This window comes from Capra hircus, chromosome 16, assembly GCF_001704415.2.
Source record: "Capra hircus breed San Clemente chromosome 16, ASM170441v1, whole genome shotgun sequence".
Taxonomy (NCBI): Eukaryota; Metazoa; Chordata; class Mammalia; order Artiodactyla; family Bovidae; genus Capra; species Capra hircus.
The window spans coordinates 44,424,825-44,447,847 of record NC_030823.1 but is presented as its reverse complement, the minus strand read 5'-3'; the positions used below and the strand labels follow the sequence as shown (position 1 = coordinate 44,447,847).

Below are 23,023 nucleotides of genomic sequence, written 5' to 3'. Positions count from 1 at the left end.
TCAAGTTCCTCCCAGCCAGGGCCGCCAGGGAGGACTCTCCTTGGCCAGGAAAGGTCTGGAATGTGTGTCTGTTCAGTCCCACCCCGAACACCAAAGGGTCTTAACCTAGACTCTCTGCATGAGCTCCAGGGTAACTCCCAGGGTAACTGCCCTAAAGTGATGGGCATAATGTACACCTCTGTGCATTCTCCTGGCCCCTGCCTTGTCTGGGTTCCCACGTGTCCCCATGGCCCCACAAGGGTGAGCACCCCAGCTGTCCATCCGTGTTTGCCCACTGGGGTGTCCCAGCTATGCTTCTTAGGTGTATCCCAGAGCTTAGCCTTGGTCCTAGAGCCAGACATGGAGGCACGCACCCCTCCGTCTCCCTGGGGTGGTGGCAGTGTGCGTGGCGCTTTCTCGCTCCTCCCCTGTTCTCTGTTCCTCCTTTCCCTCTTTCCAACTGAATTCTCGTTTTTCCTCTCTCCCTAGTGCTTGTACGGCTGCTATGTCCATTCCTCCATCATCCCCACCTTCCACCGGAGGTGCTACTGGCTCCTTCAGGTAGGTGGCTGGGACTGGATTCTTCTTCCGTCTCTGGTACTGGGGAAGGGTCTGCGGAGGGGGCTGAGTCGGGCGGGGCTCCTGCGCGCGGCGGCCTCAGGCCCAGGCGCCCCGGTCAGCTTTCCTTAGGGATGTTGACATGTGGCACTGAGGCCAGCTGTGCAGTTGGCCCATTGCAATGTCAGGTACCAGGAAAAGGAGAAACTGGCGGGGGAGAGTCCTTGCCTGCCTCCTGAGGGTAAAATCCCGCCAGGTGTTTCCAGGGTACCTCAGTTTCCTTCGAATGAGGACAGGGAAGGCTGGGCACTGTGCCCCTGACTGAGAAAAGCCTTTTGGCTGAAAACCACGTTTGTTTTCTCACGTGAGTTTGTTGTCGTCGGCACGTGTGTAAAATCGGTTTCCAGAGTCACACCTTTGGCTGTCGGATTGATTGGAACGGTTGTTGGCAGAGCAGGAGCCCCTGGCTCTCGGGGAAGGGGCTCTGTAATCGATTTGTGATGTCTGCTGGGGAGCAGTGTGGAGAGAGGAGTGGAGGAGCTATCCGGAAGCTCCAAGCCGAAGCCTGGCTCCTGGATCCTCTGTCCATGGTGCTGATGCACAGCCCTGAGGCCGCCCCTGAGGCCGCCCAGCTTCTGGCAGATTGGTTGTGTTGATGATCTTCTTGCCTAGTAGAAGGTGTTGCTGTATGAGTGGGAGGGTCTGAGGGGTCCACCCAGTCAGCCTGGACCTGGGTCCTTTCCAAACCCTGTCCTGTGATTTTCAGCCGCTCTCTACTAGAACCCGTTCCTTGGGGGGCCCTGTCTGCATCACTGCAACTTCTTGCTACTGCCTCTGCCCAGGAATTGCTGCCTCTGGCCTTTCCCTCCATAGGTCTTACTTTCTGCATCCACTTTGGTTCAAGTTAGCCTGGGTCCCAGGGGTTTGGGGATCTCCCCGACCTGGAGGATGCACTTGGAAGGGGTCCAGCAGACAGGAAAGCAAGCCCCCCACTGCTCATGGCACATGTTCTGAGAGAAGAGAGTTGCGCATGCCATGGAATGCAGAAGGGCAGCTAGTTCCAGGGAAGGCCGCCTGGAAGATGTCTTCTAGGCACAGAGCAGCCTCAGCGTCCACACCTAGACCCAGACCTCTGCCCATCAGATCTGCCTTACTTCCACGAATCAAGCCCCTTGCCTTCACACACTTCTGTTCTCTTTAGTCCCCAGAAATAATTGTCTGTGGTTCAATACATTCATTAATGGGTAGCACCTGAGGCTGTCCAAGGGAGGAGGTGCTAATCTGCAGACACAACTTCCTCGACACCTTGACCAGGGTCAACTTCCTGGGGTTTGTCCCCCTTGGATGTTGGCATAGCAACACCTGCCTCTCTAATTGCTCAGCCCTCTGTCCTTGTGAAAGGGACCTTCAACATGGTCCTGGGGTGATCCTTTCCAGGTCTTGTAACTAAGAATGGACCCAAGGCATTTCTCCATCTTGCAAAGGGTCTTCTATGCAGCTTCAGGGGTGGGGTGTGGGTTCCTCCTTGAGAGCAGAGATCTGGTGGAGTTGGAAAGTGCTTTGTCCGCAGGGTTGCACTATGGCTGCCAGAGAATCACTCTCACCCCAAGCAGCCTCGTGACCTCATTCCTGGGTCTCCAATGCCCCAGGTACCGTGTTGGTGTTTTCCAGTTTCAGGCCCCATCAGAGTACCTCTTTCCTCTGCCCGGCCTGACCACTGACCTCCTGTTAGCACAGCATCCCCAGAGCCAACTTTCTGCCAGCCAGCCCATCTGGCAGCTGCAGCTGCCTGCTCTCCCAGGCTGCTCCCTCTCCTCCAGGCCCTTCTCTTGCACCCCTGTCTCCATTCCCTCAGGCTTTGATGGCTTTTAAATTTCGGTGGATCTCCTTCCCTCTCCTTCCATGATCTCAGACATCTCCAGGCAGCCGTGAAGTCTGAGCCAATTGCTTCCCAAATTGGATTCCAGTCACTCAGGCCCCTGGAGCAGGCTCACTGTTAGACTGGGCTGCCCTCACCTTTCTCATGGGGCCACGAAAGAAGCAGGAGGGATCCTGCTCCTCTGTCTAGCCCTCCCCTCCCTTGCACTCCAGTCCTAGCCACTGTATGCTGGTAATGTACCTGGGGTTACCCACATGCCTCTGGGCTTTGCTACCTTTCAGCTGCCAGGGAACCCGAGTCTCCCCAAAGGCCAGGATCACATGATCTGGTTTCTCCAAGGCTGATCTGAGCCCTTCTCTCCTGGTCCCTGGGGGACTGTCTCTTCACCTTCTCCTCTGTGTCCTCAAACATCATTCTTGTTTCTGTGAGCAAGTGACAAAGTGAGGATGTACATGGATGTGGTGAGGGGCTGCTGTGCCCGGTCATTCCCAGGTGGGAGGAGGTTAAGGAGCAAAAACCAAAGCAATAGGCACAGTGCCGGGCCTGCGTGAAGCCCCAGAGTGAGTGTGGCAGTTGCCCAGCTCAGGGCAGTTGTTCTGATGTTAATTACACCACCAGGATAATGATGCGTGGCCAGGTTTAATTTCTCTGCTATTAAATAGGAAAGAAGCCATGAGACACTGGCTCAGATGGAAATCAGCCCAAGTTTTCCTCTGATACCAATTACCAAGATAAAGGCTTAGGTGGGAGTGAAGGTATCAGGGCACTGATGGGATGAGAGCTGAGAAAGGAGGAGCTTGGTGCCAAAATGGCAACAAAGAAGTCAGTGGGTCCCTTAGGGGACCGGTGACATGCTGCTGGCGAAGGGAGCAATGAGCAGCCATGCCCTTCAAGCCCCACTGCCCAGGTGAGCAGGCTGGCTGGGGTGGGGGGCCCCCATGAAAGGAAGGGAGCTTGGAGGACAAGAAAGGAGGGAAAGAGGGCTTCTGGATAAAGGAGAGTTTCCTTTGGGAGCAGCCCTACCCATCCAGCAGCTGCCGTGCTGGCTGAGTGGCCGTCTCCTGCCAGGCAGCCTCTGCGAGCTCACTCCTGCCTCTGAGAGCCTCAAAGTGACATGGCTAATTCCAAGGCCTCTCAGCACTATGGGGACCCCACCCACACAGGCCCAGTTTTCCTCTCCAGACAGACTGTCATCTTCCTGAGGGAGCCACCTGCCTCCTCCGTCTGCCCCGAGTGCCCAGCATGATCAAGGGGGCCCAGCATGTCCCCCCTGTTACCACACTCTGCTGCCAGGACAGGGGAGGGGCAGCATGTCAGAGCCTGCACAGAGGTGGCTGCCCCAGCTAGAAGCAGAGCATCGGGGAGCAGGAGGAGTGAGGGAAGGACAGGAGTTGACGCAGCGCTCAGTTTCCCTGTGACCTGGCTTCAGGGAGGGTGTGACACCCCTCTCTCTCATTGCTGATAAATATTTTATGAGGATGTGAGCCGACAGACACTGAGGAACCAGAGTCCTCCCCTGGAGTGGAGGGCGCGTAAGGTCATTGCCGTGCTCTGCAGGCACCACATGGTCACCTGCATGGGCAGCGTCTCGAGACCCCCAGAGGACCCAAGCTCAGGCTACTTCTCCAAGGCCTTTGGGGGGTTGCCCTGGGACCTAGAGAAGCCCCTGCCCCCAGCCGGCCCCACCTACGCTCCTCACATCACTAGCACCACTGAGGGCTCCATGTGTCCCAGCTGGCAAGGCCCTCATAGGCTGCCCCCAGCTTAGCCGCTGCATTTCCTAGATAGATGCTGAGGCCCAGAGAGGTCAAGGTGAGACCCAGGGTCACCCAGCTGGTCAGCGATGGAGCTGGGCTGGGATCAGGCCTCCCCGTTCCTCCTTGCTCTGCCTCCCACGGCATTTAACATGGTTATCACTGCAGCCGCCCAGGCCTTGAGTCTTGCTGGGGCCATGGAAGTGTGGTCCCAGCTGCTGGCTGGGCCAGACAGCAAGGGGCATCAACCACCATCTCTGCCACTGTGGCCTCTCCTGTTTGGGAATCTTCCAGTGTTTAGGCTCTGGCCTCCCTGCCTCCTCCTGGGTCCCGCATGCCCCATTCTGTGCTCTCCTCCTCGCTGCCTGCTCCCCCAGGAGGCCAGGCCCCCACTCTAGGCCAGACTTGCCAGCAGATTCTGTATGGCTCATTTGGAAACTATTTCTGCTTCTAATGAGTGTTTTTCTTTTTGCCCTTGTCCTCTAAAATGCTTAATGAATGTTTTCCATGCTCAAGTGAAGCAGGGGGTGTGTTCCTGTGTGTCTGCCACCGCCATTCATTCGGGGCTGTGCGGCTGTCGAGACCAGCTCACCAGGGTGGAGGCAGCAGGGGCTGCTCCCTGGCCACACTGGCAGCTCACACCAAGGCCTGCAGGACCCTGGGCACTGCTGGGCAAATACAGGACCCTGGGGTTTTGGGGGGAACCTTGGGATTGTGGGCTCCTAGACCCCTGAGAATGGCAGGCATTCAGGTTCCCAGTTCTAGGACATGTGGGTTGTAAGCAGGAGCGGGGTTCTAGCTTTGCCCTGACAACCCTAAACATGGGAATCTGGGACCACACAGCCAGGCCCCTGTGGACCGACTTCCCACTGGGCAGTACACCTGACCCCCACCGCCAGCCTCCTGCCCTCCAGGAGACCAGCTCTAGGGCACCCATCTCTGACTCCCTGGAGTGCCATTGTCACCCTTCTTGTTGGGAGGCGCTAAAAACAGCTTTTTAAAACTTTTTATTTTGCATTGTTGTTGTCCAGTCGCTAGGTCATGTCTGACTCTTTGCAACCCCTTGGATTTCAGCACACCAGGCTTCCCTGTCCTTCCCCATCTCACACTCATGTTCATTGAGTCAGTGATGCCATCCAACCATCTCATCCTCTGTCACCCACTTCTCCTGCTCTCAATCTTTCCCAGCATCAGGGTCTTTTCCAGGGAGTCAGCTCTTCACATCAGGGAGCCAAAGTTCAATTCAGTTCAGTTCAGTCGCTCAGTCGTGTCCGACTCTTTTCGACCCCATGAATCACAGCACGCCAGGCCTCCCTGTCCATCACCAACTCCCAGAGTTCACTCAGATTCACGTTCATCGAGTCAGTGATGCCATCCAGCCATCTCACCCTCTGTCATCCCCTTCTCCTCCTGCCCCCAATCCCTCCCAGCATCAAAGTCTTCTCCAGTGAGTCAACTCTTCGCATGAGGTGGCCAAAGTACTGGAGTTTCAGCTTTAGCATCATTCCTTCCAAAGAAATCCCAGGACTGATCTCCTTCAGAATGGACTGGTTGGATCTCCTTGCAGTCCAAGGGACTCTCAAGAGTCTTCTCCAACACCACAGTTCAAAAGCATCAATTCTTCGGTGCTCTACTGGGGTATAACCAATTAGCAATGTGTGATAGTTTCAGGTGGACAGTGAAGGATCTCAGCCACACATACACATGTATCCATTCTCCCCCAAACTCCCCTCCCATCCAGGCTGCCACATTGCACTGAGCAGAGTGCCCTGTGCTATACAGTAGGTCCTTGTTGGTTATCCATTTTAAAGACAGCAGTGTGGACATGTCGATCCCAAACTCCCTTCCCCCATTCTTCCTCCCACCCTCAGCAGCCACGAGTTCAGTTCTCTAAGTCTGTGAGCAAAGACAGCTTTGAGCATCTGGTCCCAGGTCATGCAGCCAGGGAACGGGGCACCTGCCTTCACCCCCAACTTCACTGCTTCCAGTCTGACCTTGAGCTTTGCCACCCCAGCCACCACAGAAACAGTGAGTGCAGAGTCATCACAGAGGAGTGCAGGGGTGATAGGGGTGAAGCCAGCTCACCGAGGGGGCTCACTGCAGGCTGCCCTGGCCCCCAAACCCTCCCCACCCCTGGAGAGGAGGGAAGCTCCACCACAGGACTGACTGCCTTCCAGGATGGGGGAGGCCCCCATTCTTGCTCGAGCCCAGGGTCCCCTGAAAAATGCCCATGAGAACCACTTCCCCACCTGCCTGCAAGACCTAGGGGGTCGAACTGAAGCTCTTACTCCTTTTGTTGGATTGTGGGCCCCCTGTTGGCCTTTCCTCCTCTGCATGGTCAATTTCCGTCCACCCCATCCTGATAGCAGAACTGCAGAGGAACCAGAGCAGGGAGCCTGTGAGGAGGGCATTCCTTCTGCCAGGAGGAGGGGACTCCCAGGGTGGCTGCTGGCAAGGGGCAGGGACAGTGGCCCATGGTCCCCCAGGTGAACCAGATCTCTGAAGCTTCACAGGTGGACGGACAGGGCCCCAGAGAAGGCCGTCTGCTCACAGCACCAGATACAGGCCTGGACCCCAGTATGTCCCAAGGAAGCCCTGCCTTCCTTTAGAGGGACCCTTCCCACCTCATGTGGCTCTCACCAGAGCCCCTGGGGCCTCGTCTCCTCTGAACAAGGCCTTCGGGCCCCCAAGGGCCTCTGGGCAGCCCTGCAGGCACTGCCTGTGGGCAGGGGGAGCAGGCTGTGGGCCCCGGCCTCTCCTCCCAGCCTGGGACTGGGGCACCTCATGGAGCCAGTGCTGTGTCCCGACACCACACCCTTGGAGCCTCAGGGCATAGCTCTGTCCATCAGCACAGACCTGACTGTGGATGTGAGGGCCTCTCTCTGAGCCCTCTGCCTCCAGCTCCCCAGGAAGGGTCTTCCAATGTCATCGCTTCCCTGAAGTGGCAAAGCTGGGGTGAGGTGGGGTGGGGGATGTCAGGCAGGGGGACATGCAGTACGTGCCCCACGTACTGCCCTTTTAGTGCCCGCCCAGAGCACTGAGTGGACAGAGGTTTGCGATAGTGTTCATTTGAACCCTTTAAAATAGTGGGATGGGGTCATTAGCTCTGTGATGCCAGCCAGTTTATCTCATTTCTCTGAATCCCGGTTTCCTCATCGGTAAAATGGGGCTGAGGATGGTGTGGACTGCTCAGGGCTGTTGTAAGAGTTCCCTATAAATGAAACAGAACACATGAAAAGGGAGCCCAGCTCCTGGCCTGCAGCAAGTGCCCCATGGATCACAGACAATTCAACCCCATCAGCTCCAGGTTAGATTTCCACAGGGAATCCTGATGCACCTGGGAAGCTCTGTGACCCCACCTCCTACCACCTCTTCATCTCTCATGGTACATCCACACCCCCCACCAAAGCGGGGCTGATCAGGGCAAGCCAGCCAGGGCACCTCTCCTCCTTCCCTCCACTTACTCTGCAGCGACAGCATTGTCACGGTTATAAACGTCCCTCCCCCTCTCCTCCCCTCAAAGTGACTTGAACTCCATCTGGCAAATGATCAGCTCTTCTGCAACCCAAGTGTCTCTCCCCTCCCCCCATCTTCATCTTCAGTCTGTCTGGAAGTGTGGCCCCTCCTTGGACCAGGCCTTGCAGCCCTGAGGGTGGCCCTGCAGGTGAGCTGGGTCGCCAGATGAGACCAGCGGAGCGGCTGGAAGAAGGTGTTTGCACTCGCCCCCCATCCCCAGGCTCGTCCTATTGGGGTGACATCTCCACGCAAGATGAGATGGGCCGCGCTCCACCAGGAGGCCGCCCCTGAGACGTGGGAATCCATCTCTGTCCCTTTCTTCCTCCTTTTTTCCTTCTTTTCTTTCCTTCTCTCTCTCTCTTTCATCTTTTTTCTTTAATGGAAGATATTATAGCCTCATAAAACGTACTCATGGCTTCTTGCTCAGTAACCACTTTTATGTTTCATCGGGGTGAAATCGAAGTGGTTGGGAAATAAAGCACCCAGAGCCTGCCCTGCACGCAGCCCTTGAACAAGGCCTCGCGGGCTTGCTGCCAAACGAGGCTTTGCTTGAGCCTAGAGAGCTTGTGCTGCCGGCAGGCTGACTGTGTCCCAAACGGGGCATTTTGACCCATGCAGTTCAGGGAGCAGAAGCGAGTTGGTGCCTGAGGGGTCCTTGGCCCCTGGCCCAGGCTGGCTGGACCCCCTCTGCTCCATCCCACAGACCCTGCGTGGAGGAAGTGGCAGCTTGACTCAGCATAACCCCTGTGTCGCAGCCTCTGCCACAAGAGTGGACGTGGCAGATGGCATGTATGGGCTGGGCTGGGGCAGAGGGTACAAGACTCAGGGGGACCATAGCCTGGGCACCTGGGGGCCCTCGGCACTTGATGAGGCTCCAGATCTAGTTTTGGGGTTCTCACAGCTGCCCTGGGAGGAAAGTCAGGACTGGGTGAACTCACCCTGATTTTCTAAGGAAAAGAGGGTCCAGGAGAATATGGGACCCACCAAAGACTAGGGAAAGCAGGGCTTGATTCAGGCCCCTTAAAGACACGTGGTCCCAGCCTCCGGAGCTCACAGGCCACAGTGGCCGGGCCAAGGGACATGGGAGGGGCAGGGAGCAAGGATGGGAAGGGAGGTAGCTCACAGTTCTGGAGCTGCTAACCTCTGAGCATCGGTCCAGATGTCCAGAAGGACAGAAAGGTCTGATGCCTCATGTAGGTCTGCACTCTTGGCCCTCTGAGCTCTCTCCAGTCCACCAGGGACAGAGCAAGACAGGGGAGGGAGCTGTCAGGCCTGGAACGTTTGAAATCTTCTGTGTGGAGATGTGTGAAAGGCCCTGTGGCATCAAAGTCATTTCTGACCCTGAGTTTATGTGACCTATGAACTCTATTATGACTCTAATAGGTGGTGCTGGGAGCCTGTCAATGCAATGAGTCCAGAGAAGGGAGCATAGAGTGGGCTGGGTGATCAAGGAAGGCTTCCTGGAGGAGGAGGTGAACTCAAGGATGGAAGAATGGGGCGGGGATGTTCATCCATGCCCTTCCTGACATGCGGCAGTTCTGGGCCACAGTGTACAGCAGTAAGGACATGTGGGGATCCAGATCCATGGGCTAGGCACAGGGCTGGTGTCTCAGACCCTGGTGCCTATTAAGTGACTTGGAGGGAGCTTGGGGAGAGAACGTGCCCCCATGTCTGGCTGGACCCAGGAGAAGACAGCGGGAGAGAGGGGTCCAGCCCAGCAGAGGCATTGAAAGACTTCCCAGGCTGAAATGAGACCCTTTTATCCTTATTGTGATGGTTATCAGTAATAGTAACAATAGCCATCACAAGTCAGGGCTGCCATGGCCCACCAAGCAATGGTTGTTGGCAAATTATGGAAACGGGCAAGGTCTGGAAAGAAGCGCAGGGGCTGGGGGTTCTCGGACAGAGTTCCAGAAGGGGTTTGGCACTGAAGGAGAGGCGAGTGGAGGCAGGAGGCAGGTGGAGCAGAGACCCTGCAGACCACGGGATAGATAAGTAGACTGAAGCCCCGCTTATAAGCCCGGGAGAGGTTTTTTACCCGCGGAGACAGGAGCAGACAAGCAGTAAGTGGTGAAGGCCTTCTGCGGCGGGGAAGGCGCGCGTGGGGATGAATTGTGGTCTCAGACGGATCATCCAGGGAGCCGCTTTCGTGTTCCGGTTTCATTCTAACTAGCAGCTTCCACTTCTTTCTCCATTTAATGTGCCTTGAAAAACGTGATGAGAAGATAAGGTAGACGCTAGGAATTTACGGTGCTTTGCAAAAAATTGCTCAATTCCATTAAGATTTCAGGATCTTTGCCAAGGCTGCGCAGCAGAGCCGATATTATTTCCTTCTCAGACATCTTTGCTTGATTGCAATTTACGATGCCAAGGTCTCTGCCTTACCACCTAAAGCCTCCAGAGAAATATGGCTGTCCCCCTGCCCAAAGCAGCCATTATCCTCGCTCGGGAAAGTCGCTGGGCATTTTCATCCTGGCCCCCTCCTCTGACATTCCTAGGTGGTTGGTCTTTTCACCTGGTCATGTTGCTGGAGATGGGGGCAACCCAGAAAGTCCCAGTGATTGGGTCTCAGCTGCTTGACCTTCATTTTGGGAATCATAGCTGCATGTGCCCCTGGGTTCCTCTGGGGAAGCAGAATGCTCTGCCCACACCTTATGGATGTGGAAGGAGGGGGGTGCTCCTGAGTGTGGGGGAGGCCTTGAGGCTGCTGGACAGGCTTCTCATTGGCTAAATTCTGGGACCCCCACACCTGTGGTCCTTCTAAGCCCGAGGCTTGAAATCTGAATTCAGCTCTGCCTTCTACTAGCCACATGACTCTGGCAAGTCAATTAACCTCTTTGAACCTTAGGTCTTGTCTGTAAAACAGGTATAAAATACCTCCCTGGGGGGCGGGAGAGGGTTGCAGAAGTCTTGCGTCAGTTTTGGCTGCAAGCAGGGGCGGCTAACCAATGCCTTTGCTCCATTTCCAGCCATTTTTGCTCCAGGGGGTTCGTTGGGTGGATGTAATTGAGGAGGGGGGTCCCTTGAGAAGGTCCCATCCAGACCACCTTTCAAATGAAGAAATACTAGTCTATCAGACTAGTGTGACAGCAAACCCAGCTCCCTTTCACTCTGCGGTCTGTGCATGGTTAGTGAGAGGCAACCTCCACACTGCAGCCCTCCATCTGTTGCAGCCCCTCCCCCGGGACCCCCTTGGCTCCCTGCCCCGCTGGGACTGACTGCCATCTATCCTGGCCCATCCTGCAAACCTTCCGTCCTTCCTTTAGAGGACGGGGCTGCCCAGGCCAGACTGGGAGGCAGAGGAAGAATGAAGCTGCCAGAGCTGCAGTTCCTTAGGATGGAAATTATTAATTAGTCTTATTATCCAGACCTTGTCAGCCTCTTAATCCTTCCGTCTGCAGAGGGGTTTATGCCTCCATGGTGTGTGTTGTCAGCTGGCTAAGCAATTGCTTTTAATATAAAGGCAGAACAATGGGCGCTGCAGTTTGGTTACTATCTTTATTTATCAAGCCAAACAATCCCTGCTCCCTTTCGACAGAGCATCCTTCAAAGACGGGGAGAAGGCAAAAGCAGCTTAATTTCCCTTCTGGATGGCTTATAATGTGGGCTTTTGTTTAATTATCCATTTCATGTAATCTTCAGCTGACATTCTGTCCTTAATATCCTAATCTTCTTTGGAGCAAAGGGGAAAGTGCCGTTTCCAAAGCAAAAGACAAAAGTTTGCCTCAAGGAAACACTTTCTATTTTGCCTCTGAAAGAACTCAAAGGGCCAAGAATGAAATTCAGATGTAATTTAATAGAGTGAAGTGGCAGACGTGAGTCTTTGGTGACAAGCTCCATGTGTGAACGTCAGTGCTTGCTCAGGCCTCTGGCGGCGCCCAGCTCATGCAGTCGGACTGCCTGGGGGTGCTGTAGACTCTGGTCCCCCAGCGTGACATCATAGCTGCTTTTACAACCGTTACTATTTCAATGGCTCCAGGATGCAGGTGAGATACATCACACACCCCAGATTCACGACAGATGGTTTTAGCCGGACAGGTATATGTGGATGTGCACAGGTGTACACATGTGTACACAAGTAAACACAGATGAATATAGGTGTAGATAAGTGTGCATTGGTATTTACAGATAAACAGGTATACACAAGTGAACCCAGGTGTGCACAGGTACAGATGAGCACAGGTGTGAATACATGTATACAGAGGTATGCACAAGTATACGCAGGTAAACAGCTATACACAGGTGAACACGTGCACAGGTGAATACAAGTGTGCAAGGATGAACCCACGTGCACAAAGACATCACTGCTCCTCTCACCCCCCCTCTTGGTTCTCCTGCTTTCTTCCCAGGCAGAGGTTCTGGGGTCCTGAAGGAGGCTTCTGCCATCACCCCCAACCCGCAGATGCACAGGGCTTCCTGGGAGCTCTTACCTCTCCTTTCTGGGCACACCAGAGTCCTCCTCAGTTACGTGCCTGCTTGTCGTCGTTTTTTGCCCACCCTCATTCTTTCCTGCTCCGGCTCTCCTCCTCCTCTGCGCCATGGCAGGGCTGTCTCGAGCCACCTGTGATCTCCACATTGCAGAACACTAAGGTCACCTCACTCCATCCTCATTTCTCCTGACCTCTAGCAACACTTATGAGGTTGGCCATTCCCTCTTTCTGGAATGTTCTCTTCTACTGCTGCCTACCTCCCACACTGTTGGTTCTTTGCAGACCCCACATCTTTTCCTCGAGCCCTAGAGCTTGGGATATCCCTGAGCTTCCTCTGCCTTCCGTTCTGTGTCTACACCATCTACTTGGATCCTCTCACCTGGGTCCACAACTTCACGTACCAGTTTTACACTAATGATCCCACGTTTATACCTATACCCTGATCTCGCCAGGCAGCACCTTACTGTTAACCCAACCTTCTCTGCACTGTCCCCTCCTGAACTGTTATAAACCCAGCCCTCACCCCTACAGAGTCACCCACATCTTGCTGAGCCCTGCAGAGCCCCCATCTTGGGTCCTCCCCTCTCTGACCATCAGCAGAGTAGGCCTCTCTGCCTTAGCCAAGCCCCTGCCTCTGGCATTCACAGCCGAAGGCCTTGGTTGAGCCCGAGTCCATGATCCCCTGGGATGTGCCTGACCCAGCTCGCTCCAGCTGAGTCCTCACAGATCCAAATCATTCTGTGGCTTCTGGGAAGTTAAGAATGAGAGGTCCTGCCCCCAGGAGGTCCTCCTCTGCACCCTCCAGCTCAGCCCTGACCTCTCCTGGCCAGTCCCTCCCTGCCTTCCCCGACCCTGGGACCCAACCCCAGGCTCTCCTGTGGCTGCATCCACAGCTGTAGTCTGCTATGTGTCACCCGTGTCTCCTGTCTCCAGAGCAGGCAGCTCCACTGCCCCAGGGGAGGCGGGGAGGAGGCCAGCCCCCGACAGGCATCACCGAGTGACAGCCCCCGAGATGCTCCCTGACATACCACTCTCTCTGCTTCCCAGGAGCAGCTGCCATTGGTGGCGGCTGGGGCTTTGGGAGGGGTTGGAGCCAGCCCAGGAATAGCGTGGCGCCTTCTTAGCCAACCCCTGCTCCTGCAAAGTTAAGCAGTGTGGACAGCACAGGGCAGAGAGCTACAGCAAAGGAAGGGTCCCTGGAGGCTGGGGCCTGGGCGGGCTCTGCCATCTCTGGTCAGCATCACCGGCAGGATCTGGGTTGCTGAGGCCCTGTGAGGCTTTGAGCGGCCGGGTGGAGAGGGGTCCCAGGGAGTAACCCTGATTCTACAGGAGGGGCTTCTTGGGCACCAGCCAGGCCCCACTCAGCTTGGGAGGATTCAGCTTCATGCGCTGCAGAGTCTGAAAGGCCTCAGAGACCAGCTGGCCCAACCCCTTTGTTTGCATAGGACAGCTGTCAGAGGGGGTTGGGAGACTCACCTGGGACACCTCAATTTACAGGAGGAACTGGGCTTGAACCCTGCTTCCCAAAGGCCAGGCCTCTCCTTCTGGGACACCCTTCTACATGGAGACCGCAGGCAACCCAGAGCCTTTTAAAATTCCAGGCTGGCTTCCTGGCCACCCAGCACACAGCTCAGCCGCCAGCCGATGGTGTCTGATCAGAGGAGGCAGGCTTACAACAGCAGCCCAAGTCAAGCTTAATTAGATCAAAGACCATTCTGCTGCCAGAAACAGATCGTGTTTTCAGGCCCAGAAATGACGCTGGACTATAACCCCTGTTTGGCAGGATGATCGCCTCTTTGGGGAAGAAACACACAAATGCTCCTGTGATTAGTATGGCTGATTGAGAGCTGGCCAGATTTTTGTAGGTGTTGAGACTTTGTTCCCTAATGCAGTGGTGTGCTGGTAAATATTCAACAACAAGGTCTCTTGTGGTGGGGGTGGGGGAGTGGAGGGAAGAACAAAAACAAATTCCTGATGGGTTATATTTGCCAATTTCCAAGGTGTAAATACTCCCACTATAGCGGATCTCAGGATTCCAAGTTGATGGCCATTGGTTACAACATTCTCTTTTTAAAAAATATTTATTTGGCTGGGTCGAGTCTTAGTTGCAGCTCGTGGGTTCTTCCTTGCATCATGTGGGATCTTGCACGGCAGTACACAGACTCTCTAGTTTGTGCCTCACGGGCTCAGTAGTTACAGTGAGGGGCTGTTGCCCTACAGCATTTGGTTCCTTGATCAGGGGTCGAACCCACATCTGCTGCATTGCAAGGCAGATTCTTAACCACTGGACTACTAGGGAAGCCCCAGTTACAGCGTTCTTGAAAACATAACAAGCAACTCCCATCCAGCTCAGCATACCCCTGCCCTGTCACCTCTGTGCAGCACAGATGTGGAGACTGGAGCCCACATCCTATGTCACAGGACCTGCTTGGGCCTCCCTAGTCCTTGCCCACATGACAAAGGCTCCTACCTTGTGGAGCAAAAGGAGGAGGTTCCTCTTGAGTTTCCATGGGGACAAGTTAGCTGCCACCATGGCTATCTCTAAGGCTGAATGAGGTCTTCTTTGGGCATCTGAGAGCTGCCTCCAGGATGGTCGCTGTCCCCTTTGTATACATCACAGCTCCCCAGACCTTCCATGGGGTGCCAGCCCCAGACTCCAGGTCACCCTGTCCCACCCCTGTGCCTGGAGTGACTCAGTGGACCTTTCATCAGGGTCATGGTAGTGCCCTTGGCTTTCACTTGGATAGTCAGTTCCTCTCCCATAAGGGCTGTCCTCCCCAGGCACTGTCCTGTTCTCAAGTTCCCCTTGCTTCTCTCCCCGAGGGAGGACCAGGGGCTTCCCTGCCCACCTTCCTAGCGCACTCAGGCTCTGAGTTCAAATCCCAGCTCTGCCCGTAGTCCTCTGGGGAGTAGCCTAACCTCTCTGTGCCTCGGTTTCCTCACCTGCACAATGGATGTGATAATAGTACCTGCCTCGGGCGGTTGTTGGGAAGAGAAAAAAAAGCCCCAACACGTGTGAAACACTCAGCACGACACGGAGCACATAGCGCATGCTCAATGAACAGGAATCCACGGTCGCAATGGCTGTGTTCTGACATGTGGCCACCTGCACTGCCTGTGTTCCTCACTTCCTGTAGCAAATGCGCAAAGGCCCCTCAGCAGTTGCCGTCTGTGCTTCGGTCTCCTCGAATTGACATGGAAAGAAGCAGTTGTGGCAACCCAGATGGGACTAGGAAGCCAGCACTTTGGGTGATAAACCTTCACTTGGGGTGGAGCCACTACCCCTCAGCTTGCAGGCCAGCCTAAGCCATATCAGAGCTTTAAGGCAAAAGGAGAAGTCAGTGGTGATCATCCTATCTTTATTTAAAGTTTTAGCATTTAGTTCATTGAGAATTTTTGCATTGATTTTTTTTTTTTTTGGAAGGTTGCATTAAAATAGCATTTGTCTCAGTGATGAGCATTTGGGCACCTACTTAAATTTTAACCCAAGGCATAAGACCAATCCATTGCCTCATGCTAGTTCCAGCCCCGCCTGAGATGTCCCTTGAGGACCAGCCTGGGCCTGCAAGTATTGCTAATGAGGTGATGCAAGAAAACTCGTGAGACATTCAGATGCCAGCCCATAGAGGGGCCCAGGATCCAGTAGGTGTCCAAGCCTTGCTTGAGGGACAGGAAGCAAAGGACCACAGAGAAGTCCCAAAGGCTGCACTTTCCAGAATCTTTAGAACCAGGCCCCTAAAGGGGAGATCCCAGACCCTGGCCTGTTCTTGGTCCCGTTGTTACCTTCCAGTGGGTTCTTTGCTGTGATTCAGCTAGGCTCCTCCCAGTTGTCCACACATCACAGCTCTGTCCACAGACCTGCCTTGTGGCCTCTGACCTGTTTCCGGGAGGCATGGTCACTTTCTCTCACCTCTCCTCACCTCCCCCAGGGAGCACAGACCACAGCAGCCTGCCTCTTCATCTGGGATCTGCCCATCTGCCATCTGACTCACTCTAGACACTCCTGGTCAGTCTGGCCCGGGTGGCCAGAGCCTCTCCACAGGCAGGTCTGGAGCTCTACGGCCACCTGGAGGCTGGGTCCCAGTGCTGGGTGTGCTCTTGTTGGCTGGGGTGCAGGCTGGGGCAGCCAGAGTGGGTGCAGACCTTGGTCCCAGCACCCCCTCCAAAGAGTTCATATCACCCCCAGCTTCACACTTCAAGCCTCAGGGACCAAAGGGGCCTGGGAGGGTGTGGAGCCTGAGGCTGCAGTTTGTTTTGTCTACCCAGCCTTTCTGCCCATCTCATCACACAGACACATACACAGATATACACACACATATATACACAGAGATGCATTTATACACACATACACAGATACACACATAGTGATGCACAGATACACACACACACACGGATATACACACACATATACACACAGAGATGCATTTATACACACATACACAGATACACACATAGTGATGCACAGATACACACACACAGATATACACACACACAGATATACACACACATACAAACAGAGAGATGCATATACACACACATCACAGATATGCTTACACACACTGATGCACAGAAACATACACACACACACACACCCTGTGATGGACCAGCCTGCAGACACACCCACAGATACACAGAGATACATATCTACACAGATACACAGATACCCTCACTGATACACAGATACACAAAGATATACACATTCATATACACACAGAGAGATACGTATATACACACATACACTAGATACACACGCACACACTGATGCACAGATACACAGAGATGCGCACATACATATACACGCAGAGCTACATATAACACACACACACAGACACACACACACACACACACACACACACATCCTGGGAAAAACCAGCCTGCGGATGCAGATCCCCGACCTTATCTCCATTAAGGCAGGAAAAGAGGCACCCAGGTCCTGCCTCGAAGACCAAGACGCTCCATGTAATGTGAGTTTTCTCGCTGAGGTTTTTATACAGTGTTTATTAATACTTAGGCTGTATTTGTCTCAGAAATTGACTCGAAAGCCTGGTACGGGTAGAGGAGGTGCAGGTTGTGAGGGGAACTGTGGCCAAGCACCAAGTGAATGTGACCCCGCCAGCCTTTTGTGTGAACCCAAGTTGACAATGGGCTTCATGGCCCCATGGGAGATGGACATGGCTGCAAGCCAGGTGGACACACCATGCTCCTCCTGCTCTGATCACCTGGGTGGGGGTGGAGAGGGACAGCTTCACCAGGTGCCAGGTGCTGATGCCGGCAAAGTGCTCAGAAAGGTCAAAAGCCCACCCAGATTTCCAAAATCAGACCGAGAGACAGGATGTTACCAACAGGCAATTGATGTGGGGCGCTGGGGAGGAAGAGGTCTGCCGGTGTGGGGAAGCTGATCCCACCTGTGGCTGCAGAGGGTCCTCTGGGGCATCACTACAGCCCCTTACCTGATGCTTGGCTCTCCCTTGGGGGTGGTGAAGGAGACAGCCAATAGGAGGCAGGCAGCTTGGGAAGGAAACCCTCCTCTCTTGCCGGCCCCCATGAGCATCCGCGGTAGAATCTCAGAGGAGTCGCAGAGCCTGCAGAATTGCTGGGGGCAGACAGGGGAAGTGACGACATTCCCCCTTCCTTCTTCCTGCCCCGGGGAGCACAGGACACCCTCTGAGGATGGAAAACAGAGGCCCAGGGGGACTGGACCTGCCCAGAATCCCAGGGCTCCTCCCCACGGCCAGCCAGGCAAAGCCCAGACCCAAGTGTCCACCTCTGGGTTTGGGTCCCTTTCCCTGGATGGGCCACCTTGACCAGGTCACTAAAGTTCTGTGCCTCCTCTTGGGAAGAGGACAGGGGAAGCAAAAGCTGCCAGCTCCTCTCAGTGCCTCTCCAGGATCTCTGCCCCATAGGGATGGCTTTTGCTTCCCTGAGTAGCTTCCTGCATTGTCCTGCCACAGACCCTGCCCCCCAGCCTCTCCTGCAGACTCCCTTGATAGAAGCTGGAAAACATTTCCAAGTTGAACGTGGGTTCTCCAGTCAGCAAACCCGAGAGCTCCCGTGTGCATGTCAAGGCCGGTCCATGAGCATGGTGGCCTTCAACGGCCACACTCACAACCTGAAGGCCAGAACACTTGGGGTTAGAGGTCATGGTCCAGCATAGGCCTTACTGGCCCAGGCTCCAGGGTGGGCCTCCTCTGTGGCCCTGTGGTCCCCTTCTTGACATTTACCCAGCACTGTTGGTGAAGCCTCGTAAGCACTGTGCCCAGGTGACCAAGGGAATCCCAGCAGTGTTGATTCTGGAGAGTCCACCACACGCACACGTGTGGTCAGCTGTCCTCATCTCTGGGGTTGCTGGAATCAGGCCCACGTGCACACTTTGGGCTTGTTCATCGTCATGGAAACACCCTATAATCCCAGCTCTGGAGGAATCAGTTCAGGCCAGCAGCTGAGGCCCAAATGCGCTTGTGGTTTCCTGAGACTCCAGGCTGGAAACCTTCAGTCCTCATTCATTCATTTACACCTTCAGTGGGAGCGCCCTTTCCTCCTCTGTTCCTCTGAGGAAAACCCATCGCACACCTGCCTGTGATCTGCCTGCCACACTGTGGACACCTGCCCCGGGCGTCCCTGGATGGCGGGTTGCCCGCTGCTCTCAGAGTGGTGAGGAGATGAGTCGAGGAGACAGGAGGAGATGGGAGACGCGGGCCCCAGGGACTGTCTAGAGTCTGAGGTCACGTTCCAAGGGGGCTCATGTAGAAGTTTCTCCTCGGCCACCCAGCCCCATGACCTGGGGACACACTTCTTAACCTCTTGGGCCTTTGGTTCCCCGGACTGTAAATGGATGCTAAGAGATTTGTTTTGTAGGGACCTTATAAAAATGTCACGAAATCGTCTACATAAAGTTTAGTGCTTGTAAATACTGGCTTCTCCTTCCATGTGGCCTTGTGGAAGTCCCCTCCCTTCTCTGCCCACCCTCCTCCCCAGTAGTGGCCCTGGCCTGGGAAGGGACAATGACACCCTCCCATCCCCTAGCCAGGCTCCTATTTGTCCTATGTAGCTCTCCAGATGACATATTATACAGTACAGTCCAGAAGGTCTTAAATAAACCCCGCAGTGGAGGGGTCTTTCATGAGGGCTTTGTGGGACAGGACAGAGCTGTGCCTAGAGAATCGGCATATCAGCTCCACTGTGGGTCACCAAGGCATCTGCTGGGCTCTGAGATCTTGTTTTAAATGCACTAGAGAAATCCTAGTGATTCTATCTGATATCTGAAATTCCTCAGATATCACTGATCTTTGCCGCGTACAGGGGAGCCAGAGATGACCAGGCAGACGGGTACCCTAACTTCTGGACGCTTACAGTCCAGAGGTGGCACAGATGGCACACAGGCTGCTGGGGGCCCTACTGGGAGTCCTTTGGGAAGCAAAGAGTCACCCTGGGTGCGTGCAGTCTGCTGACTGGGCCTTCGTGTATGGAGACTCTGAGTGGAGCCCCCTGTGAGGCTGGTATGTCGGCAGGGAATGCCACACCCCAACTGTCTGACCCTCCACTCCATGCTTCCACACTGAGGGCCCTCGGCCGACATCCCATGACCTAGAAGAGGTGGGGACGTGAACACACACACCTCTGCCTGGTCCGCTGGACAGAAGGGAGGTGGCGTACTGGTGTCATTAGCTTGTTTCTGCTGCTCATTACATGGGGTGACTTTCAGCAGCTTCATGAGGGCACTTGGGTCCCAGTGGAAGCATTCCATGCTCCCTGCTGGACCGCAGGGCCAGCCTCGCCAGGCATCTGAGAATAGAGCCCTCCCGTCTCCACCCAGGGGATGCTCTCTCCTCCCCAAGTGATGCCACATTGTGGTTAATGTTGCAGAGGGCTGCAGAATGAATAACTCTTCACCAAGACCCAGAATCAGACTCTCTTGATTCTAAATCTGCAGCCAGGTTTCCCTCTCTGGGCTTCCTGGCTTCGTATCTGCTCTTTCGGTAGTTTTTGTTTGTTTTTAATTGGAGGATAATTGCTTTACAATGTTGTGTTGGTTTTCTGCCATAGGTATACATATATCCCCTGCCTCTTAAACCTCCCTACCCCTCCAGGTTGTCAGGAGCGTGGTTTGAGCTCCCTGTGTTATATAGCAACTTCCTATTAGCGATCTGTTTTACATACAGTAATGTGTATGTTTCGGTGCTACTGTCTCAATTCATCCCACCATCTCCTGCCCCGACTGTGTCCATAAATCTGTTCTCTATGTCTGAGTTTCTATTCCTGCTCTGCAAATATATTCATCAGCACCATTTTTCTAGATTCCATATATGTGTGCTAATATATGATGTTTGTTTTCCTCTTTCTGACTTACTTCACTCTGTAAGTAAGTTTATCCACCTCACTAGAGCTGACTCAAACCTGTTCCTTTTTATGGCTGAGTAATATTCCATTGTATATATATATATATATATATATATATATATATATATATATGTATCACAGCTTTTGTATCCATTATCTGCCAATGGACATTGACATTTAGGCTGCTTCCACGTCCTAGCTATTGTAAATAGTGCTGCGATGAACACTGGGGTACATGTGTCCTTTTCAGTTATGGTTTTCTCAGGGTATATGCCCAGTAGTGGGATTGCTGGCTCATATGGTAGTTTTATTTCTAGGTTTTTTTAAAAGGAATCTCCATACTGTTCTCCATAGTGGCTGTAGTTTGAGAGCTTATTTTTTGTAAGAGATGCAGGTAAAATGAGCAGTCACTCTGTAAGGAGTCGATCCTCCCAGAAGCACCACAGTTGGCCTCAGTGAAGCCAAAACTGTAATTACCAAGAGCAGCATTAAAAGCTGCCCCTCAACCTGGTGAGGGGCTGGTGGGACCAGAGGCATTGGTGCCAGAGTGAGTTCCCTGCTGGGTCTCTGCTGTAAGATGCTGTGTGTCCTGCAGGGGCTTCTGATCTAGTTGTGAAGATAAAGTCCTGAGCCAGGTCCTTGGAGATGGACATGGCCTCTGAGGCACTGCAGGCGGAGGTACCGCCCTCTCCCAGGTTGGACATTCTTCCTTGGGGAGACCTAGAGCCCTCCAGGCGAGGTTATGACCCAAAAGTTCTTCAGACCTTCCCGTTTCAGCAGTAAAGACACTTCCTCCTGTGCACATGTCTCTCGACCCAAACAAGAGCAAACCCAGAGACTCGGATCCCTTCCACTGCCTAGGCTATTCCCTGTGAAAGTCATTTACTTTGAACTTATGCATGTTTTGCTTGTTTGTCTGTTTCAAATAACCTAATGGAAACTCCTTTTCCTTCCAAAACAAAAAGGAGAGCACAGCACACTTTCTACCCACACATCTGAAAGCCTCCAAGCTTTATTTATGTATTTATTTTTTAACAGCATTTCTATCTGAGCGGCATCCTGAGAGGTCACCTGTCCACCTCTGCTTTTGTCGAGCCCTTCCATGCCTGACCCTCTCCAGCAGAGGCAGACTGGCTCCATCCTTCCCATTCATAAACACGTCTTTAAGGAGACTTGTTCAGCTTAAGGGCAAAGGTGAATACCCACTCTAACTTGGTGCTTTACCAACCTAAGCAAGCGGGGAAGAGTGTTTCCAGTGCTTTCTGGGAATGGTTGAAAATAGCCCCATATCCCCCTTGTCTGGGTTGATAGTAGACACAGAGGGAAAATGATCCCTGATGGGTTCAGTTGTTTAAAATAGGACTTGAGTATGCATTGTTTGGTCATTAGTTAACATATCTGGGTGGGGAGAGAGGGAGAGAGCTAAATAATTACAAGCACTCCAGTGATTTTTTTTTTCCTACTGACTAAGGTTAAAATGGATAGTGTTGATCCGTTGCCCAGGCAGTAGGCTTGTTAAAGGAAATGGTATTTAAAATGATTTTTGAGCCAAAGCAATTTGGCTGCTCCAAGGCGTCCTTTATCTTTTGCTTTCAAGAGGATAATAATGTTTAAAAACGAAGTCACTCATACCATTTCCTGTCGGGAAGCCAGCTCGGGTGATGGGCAGCTCTTCCTCAGGGTTTGTTTACCGTCTCCGTGATGAAAAACACAGGCCTAATATGCTCCCTTCTGTGAGCTCTCCGTGTTCCAACCAGAGATGGATGCTGTGGTCCAACTCTTGTCTTCGGTGGAGTTCTTTGTCCACATTGTTGGTGTTGGACTTTCACCAGCTCGGTTTGAGCTTCTGAGCCGGAAGCTGGCAGCAACCAGCTGGTTCGGGTGAGTGGGCAGAGTGTGGGGTGCTGTCCTACTTGGATCAAGGACACCTTCTTGCAGACAGGGTGGTGGGTTGCCCACTTGGAAAGGCATGAAGCAGTCTCCCGGATGGAGGTGTTGCTTGTCATCCAAGTGAGAGGGGCTGGAGCAACCCACTCCCCTTTTATATTTTTTTATTACCAGATTATACCAGATATATAGTGGTTTCTTAGTGGTTTCATTACCAGGTTTCATAACTTATGAAACAGTTGCTTGTTCATGTCTGGACCCCATGGACTGTAGCCTACCAGACTCCTCTGTCCGTGGGATTTTCCAGGCAATAGTACTGGAGTGGATTGCCATTTCCTTCTCCAGGGGATCTTCCCAACCCAGGGATCAAATCCGGGTCTCCCACATTGTAGACAGAAGCTTTACCATCTGAGCCACCAGGAACATCCTGGGTGTCATAGAAGCCCCCAGGTTTCATAGTGGCCCCTAAAGGTGTGCCCAAGTTGTAACCCCCAGAACCTGCAAAAGTGACCTTACTTGGAAGAGTGATCTTTGCGGATGTAATTGTGCGTTTTTAGATGAGATTACCCTGGGTTTAGAGTGGACCCTTTTTTGTTTGTGCTCTGTCGTATCTGACTCTTTGAGACGCCAGGCTCCTCTGTCAATAGAATTTTCCAGACAAGAATACTGGAGTGGGCTGCCAT

The 23,023-nt window shown here is 53.6% G+C and overlaps 1 protein-coding gene across 2 annotated transcripts in view; it reads left to right on the top strand.

Moving 5' to 3' along the window:
* The window catches only part of CAMTA1 (calmodulin binding transcription activator 1), a 979,917-nt gene that overhangs the window by 697,835 nt on the left and 259,059 nt on the right, over positions 1-23,023 (top strand). For both annotated transcript variants that reach the window (XM_018060410.1, XM_018060411.1), the window contains exon 6: positions 469-540. In XM_018060410.1, coding sequence (XP_017915899.1) covers positions 469-540 — 72 coding nt within the window. The remainder of the gene's footprint in view (positions 1-468; positions 541-23,023) is intronic.